The 6,101-nt window shown below is 36.2% G+C and overlaps 1 protein-coding gene across 1 annotated transcript; it reads left to right on the top strand.

Moving 5' to 3' along the window:
* On the top strand, positions 1-4,319 carry LOC127853702 (myb-like protein X). Its single transcript, XM_052388431.1, has 2 exons — positions 1-386; positions 3,557-4,319. Exons 1-2 carry the CDS (start codon positions 324-326, stop codon positions 4,130-4,132), a joined length of 639 nt encoding a protein of 212 aa, XP_052244391.1. The 5' UTR covers positions 1-323; the 3' UTR covers positions 4,133-4,319.
* Positions 4,320-6,101: the final 1,782 nt, after the last annotated feature.

Below are 6,101 nucleotides of genomic sequence, written 5' to 3'. Positions count from 1 at the left end.
GAAGGCAAACTGTTTATGTTAATCTTATAATTACTTTTTCCAAATATTATGGTTTAGTAAGTTAATACATTTATTGACAATTGTTTCATACGACAATCTGTGAACAAGTGAAAGCTGTACTTTTGCTACGGTTGCACATTTCACGCCGTTGTAGTGACGCATGTTTATAAAAGGCCTGATAAAGATAGTTACTTCGAAACACTGGAACCTAATAGCGGGTTAACGCTGATCTCTGGGCTGTTCAAATCAAATCTTAATTGATTACAGGGTATACCTGACATTAAATATACACAAACGAGTATAAGAACACGTGAAGTGCAATTATGATGTTCGCTTTAAAAGTGACCGTGATTTTCTCTGTATTAAATGGACAAGTATTAACTTTGGTGAGTAAATTGAATAAATACTTATTTAAATAAAAAATACTAATTACAAGACTAATTTCATATTATCATTCTATGCAGATTCGAATGCTACTCATAGCGATTCGAGTGTAATCATTGATGTAATGTATGATATGCCTGGAATAATACTTTTCATTATTCTGAAAAAAAACAACGTTGTATTGTATACGGCATACATGAAACCAATGTTTATACGGATAATAAAAATAATCTATTAATCGTGCACTTGCGTATGTTTATATAATGATGCATATGCATTACCAACGCAATTACATAACTCAATATAAATACATGTAAATAAATATTTGTGCATGATATGATCTGCGTTTATATATAAGCCATATAACTTATGTCTTTTTAACATTACCCGCTAGCAGTAACTCGTGGAAAATAACTCTTTAAAAAGATTTGTCAAACCTTCACATTTAAAACAACATGGAATCGATTTATCATATTATATTATAAATTATCATACCAATTTCAGTGAAAAAACCTGAAGGAATAATATAGTAATTGTCATCCTTCTAGTCGTCAACAATTTGGTATAAACTGAGATAATTTGTTCAGCAGTTCAATAAAATGTACTGCATGTCTCACTCATGGCACCATAGCCTTACATTCGCGGCATATTACAGTTTAAAGAATGGATGAATTAATAACCTGTTGTCAGCATGCATAAATTCTAATAATTGATCATTAAAATGAATGTACATCTGCACTTTAGCCTCATTTAACAAAACAGTCGCGTAGGAAGCTCATTTTCCTTGTGTACAGATGTTAATCTGACTTACACTCAGAGGGCCACATTCCTGTTAAATCGCACGTACGAAGAAGAGCGCATTGGTCACTGACTACACAATAACCCTTTTGTCATTTGATAAGTTTAAATTGGATACATATGTTTCATAAACAGAATTATGGAATTGCTGCACACATAACTTATACTCTAGTATATGTGTACAAAAAGCAAAACAAGGCCCAAATGCAGATAACAGATAGAGGCCTGTGCCAGTGACCTCACACAATGACCTCTAACACCTGTGCCATTTCAATTTAACACCTGCAATAGGAACATAGATATGTAATATATATATATGTATAGTTGTTGCAACTTAACACACTCCCTTGCATTATACGCACGAGCCGACCAACAGATGCTCAGTATAAATCGACCTATTCTGTATCAAGGATTCCTATACGCAGCGAAAACTAATTGGGTGGAATTTACTCGCCCCAAAACATCGACACCACCATTCTGAACCTTAATGAGTTCGTACGTGATTTCAATGAAATGTACCCAAAGTTTATGGTTTTGCACCACGTTCTCAAACGAGTTCACCAAGTACCAGTACTTTACCTTTTTCAATGCACTGCCGTGCATATCATGTGTTAACCGTGAACTTAAAAATTATTGTGAATCATGTCAATAAATTATATCTCAGGTAATCATTCGAAACTGGGCCCTGGTTAAAACGATGACAGTTCTAATCTCTACATGATATCTTAAAACGCATCTTACGAGGATAAAGTTCTGACTACCTCAAAGTTTGATACTTAAATACTGCCCTTCACAAGATGGTGTCAATATATTCGTATCAAGAGATTACTTGTTAAGAACTGAATGTGACAAATTGTCACCAATGTTTAAATCAGATCGAGTAAGAGCTTCTTGCTTAGTTTTAATTAAGGTGATTTAGTGCGGTGACATAAAGATGAACTTATTTTGTGTACACTGGAGACCTTGTTAAGACAATAATATGCATTTACGCTTCTCGTTCTTTGTTATTAATGCAATAACTTTAATATGGTAAAAAATAACAAGAGGGCCTGAAAGGCCAAAAGTCGCTCACCTGATATAACAAGATATTATTGGGATAAATCTTCTGACTAAGTTTATGAAGATCGGAAAATAAATGTGGCATCTAGAACAAGGTTTTACTATAGCCATATAAGGAAAATGCTCCGCCCCCTGGCAGCCATGTTTTTCATCCAACCTGCATCATTTTTGAATTCGTCCAAGATATTATCGGGATGAATCGTCTGACCAAGTCTCATTCAGATCGGACAGTAAATGTGGCCTCTAGAGTGATAACAAGATTTTACTATAGCCATATAAGGAAAAATGCCCCGCCCCTTGGAAGCCATGTTTTTTAAGCAAACATAATTATTTTCGAACTCATCCAAGATATCAGACCAATCATCTGAACAAATTTCATGAAGATTGGACAATAAATGTGGCCTCTAGAGTGTTAACAAGGTTTTACTAAAGCCATATATAGCCATATAAGGAAAAATGCCCCACCCCTGGTGGCCATGTTTTTAGAGAAACCCAAACCATTTTCGAACTCATCCAAGATATCCTTGGGACAAATCTTCTGACCAAGTTTCATGAAGATCGGAAAATAAATGTGGCCTCTATAGTGTTAACAATGTTTTACTATAGCCATATAAGGAAAAATGCCCCGCCCCCTAGCGGCCATGTTTTCAACCAACCGGCATCATTTTCGAACTCTTCCAAGATATTATTGGGATGATTCTTCTGACCAAGTTTCATGAAGATCAGACAATAAATGTGGCCTCTAGAGTGTTAACAAGATTTTACTATAGCCATATAAGGAAAAATGCCCCGCCACTTGGCAGCCATGTGTTTCAAGCAAACGTAACCATTTTCTAACTCATCCAAGATATTATTGAGACCAATTTCTGACAAAATTTCATGAAGATTGAACAATAAATGAGGCCTCTAGAGAGTTAACAAGGCAAATGTTGACGGCGCACGACGCACGATCACAAAAGCTCACCATGAGCACGTTGTGCTCAGGTAAGCTAAAAACATAAAAAATAATAACAAACATCATAATCGCCATCCCCATACGAAATAACATCATCAGCAGCAGCAACAGCAGAAATAGGAACTGCAACAGCAGGATATTATCATCATGGACCAAAATCACGAACAGCAACAAACACATCGACATTACCATAGCAACAAACTCATCTTCAGCAGCAGACCTATCAAATCGTCATCATAGGCAGCTACAGATGAATCAAGAACACCATCATTATTATCTACATCATCACGTTGACGCTTGAATCTAAATCCTGATGTTCTAGTGTACTTAATAATTACTTAGAGTGTTCATTTTTTGCAGGCCATACCGGACCAGGCTTGCATAATTAACATCGAAAACACGTGTCCGGGTGGCTACTGCTGTGTACACGACGATTTCTTGTTGGGAACGTACTGCAAGCTGTTTGGTCAGGCACAAGCGCCTTGCAGCACAAAACCAAGCGACTTCGAGTGTCCGTGTGCACTGGGCTTACGGTGCGCTTCAGACGTCGAGGGGCACATTACGTCACTGTTTGGACGATGCTACGTCATTCCAGGAAACACGACAGCTGCGCCTTCAACGATCACTACCCCCACAACTACGACATCAACTATGTCAGCACAATTATGGACAACAACAACAGTTTTAACAACTTCGTACCTTACAACTGGAACTACAGAATTACTAACTACATCGGTTTCGACAATATCCCAAATTGTTACTAACATATTAAGCACAACACTTCGTTTGAAGAGGAAGACTGTCGTAACTGGATCTTTGGCGCCGCAAACAGATCCAAATTCGTCTGCTGCAACCGGAAGTGAAGCCGTTACCCAGAAGGCAAATGTATATGATTCTACCAGCAATCCTCAAAACATGATCGTTCCAATTGGCTGATATAGCTCGGAAAAAAAACTTGTTGAAAGAAGAGCATCAATTGTTAATGTTATAATGTTTTCTTACTATGACAAGCGGGATTTGAGAAATGTTGTCATAGCAATCCTCCAAAACAATTGAAACGATAAATGTATTACGTAGATGTAAATACATTTTGATATTTTGTTGAGAGTAAATGTTTTGCGTATTTGTTATTTTTTATTAAAAACATTTAAAAAAATCATGAAATATTTATTTGGCCCATCTCGAATTAAGTGGTAAATTCGTTAAAAAAATCGGAGTAAACCGGTCACGGGATCAGCAAATCGGCGAACACATTACAAACGAACAACATAGGCGATGCTACGGGTGATGGGATTTTGGTCACACTGATAATATCGTATGCAAACTGATATGGGATATACACCTACAAATAACTTTAAATGAAATATTACACAGTTTAATGGTAATGTGTTGAATACAATTTTTCATAAATATATCAACATGTGCTTGTTATTTGGACTGTAAATATGGTGGTCAAAGAAATAAAATTCACTTAAAAATTTGACTTCATTATTGAAGTTATATTAATCAATGCATTAAGAGGAAAGTATTTTAGTTTGCAAACGTGTGTGTGTGTGTTCTGAAGTTTATTTCGCGCCTGTGGCTGCATTATGTTAAGATCCTGAGCATGTCTCCCTGCTTAGAGGTCAAAGGCCAAATTTGAACACCAAAGTAGAATAATGGAGGGAGGGGGGTCGAAAATATAAAGTTCTGTTTGAAATGCATGGAACTTATGTTTGTTAAAACGTCGTAGGATTGAGATGGGCAAGTGTTGACGCAGCAAAAATGGGAAGTTTAATTGTAAGTGCATAAGATTTTTGAATTTGTGATTTTATGTGATGTTCAACGTACAAGCCTGAGAGACAGACACATGAGATTTTGTGAAAGAAAGTAGACTTAATGACGACAAAATGTCTTACAGAGTGTACATATCTACGGAAGCGCATATGGTACACACCAATAATATGGTCATGCCGGATTAGTTTATTTCGACTTACTGTGAAATAACATGGTATGTCGTCATAGTTTTTTTAGGTATTTCCCTCTTAATTTTACTCGCCATAACGACATTAACTCTAAATTCTATGACGGCATGATATGAAAAAGGTGTCATGACATGAAAAAATAACTCATCGTGTCGACTAAAACTATGAATTAGAATTGTACTTGAATCAGAGAGCGGACACCATGCTGAATGTTTAAAACGCACTAAGTGACCCCGTTACCTAGTTTTTGACCCGGCATGACCCATATTCGAACTTGACCTAGACATCATCAAAATACAACATCTGACCAGTTTGGTGAAAATCGGATGAAAATAACTTGAATTAGAGAGCAGACACTTAATACGGACCGACAGACCTACCGACCGACCGACCGACAGACAAGCTCACTCCTATATGTTTTTCTAATGCAGGAATATATCCAAATTCAAACCCTAACTGTTGAATGGAGCAAATTTAATATTATATAAGGGTAAGCTGCCATGTCAGTAAGGCTTTACTGTGATTACAATTTTACTTGAAGTTTGGCAATATGGAAATTTCAGAGTAACATGAAGTATGTGTACAGCAATATGGCAGATACAACTCTACCCGAAGTATGAGTATGGCTATATGGTAATTACACTGTAGCCTGGATATGAGTGTCACTATGCCATTACAATGTAATCCTAATAATGAGCATGGGAATTAGATTTGATACGTAATCTGACATAAAGTATAAGAATGGTTTTGTGGCAAAAAGATGTAACCAACAACTTTGGACTTGCAGTTTTGCAGGCATTATATAAAGAATTACATACTATTTCACAAACAAAGACAATGTTTAGTTATCTACATATAATATTGTATTGCACAACACCTTGACATGCCTATCCAGTATCATATCTCAAAATAAAAGTATCTGCATTCTGAAATTTATATTT

This window comes from Dreissena polymorpha, chromosome 12 (assembly GCF_020536995.1).
Source record: "Dreissena polymorpha isolate Duluth1 chromosome 12, UMN_Dpol_1.0, whole genome shotgun sequence".
NCBI classification, from domain to species: Eukaryota; Metazoa; Mollusca; class Bivalvia; order Myida; family Dreissenidae; genus Dreissena; species Dreissena polymorpha.
Note: the sequence above shows the minus strand (reverse complement) of the source record. Positions and strands in the feature narration are given on the sequence as shown.

Excerpts from the sequence above, each read along its gene's own strand:
- LOC127853702 (XM_052388431.1), top strand. The coding sequence starts at position 324 with ATGATGTTCGCTTTAAAAGTGACCGTGATTTTCTCTGTATTAAATGGA. Across the intron at positions 387-3,556 it reads ATGGACAAGTATTAACTTTG|GCCATACCGGACCAGGCTTG; the intron begins GTGAGTAAATTG and ends CATTTTTTGCAG.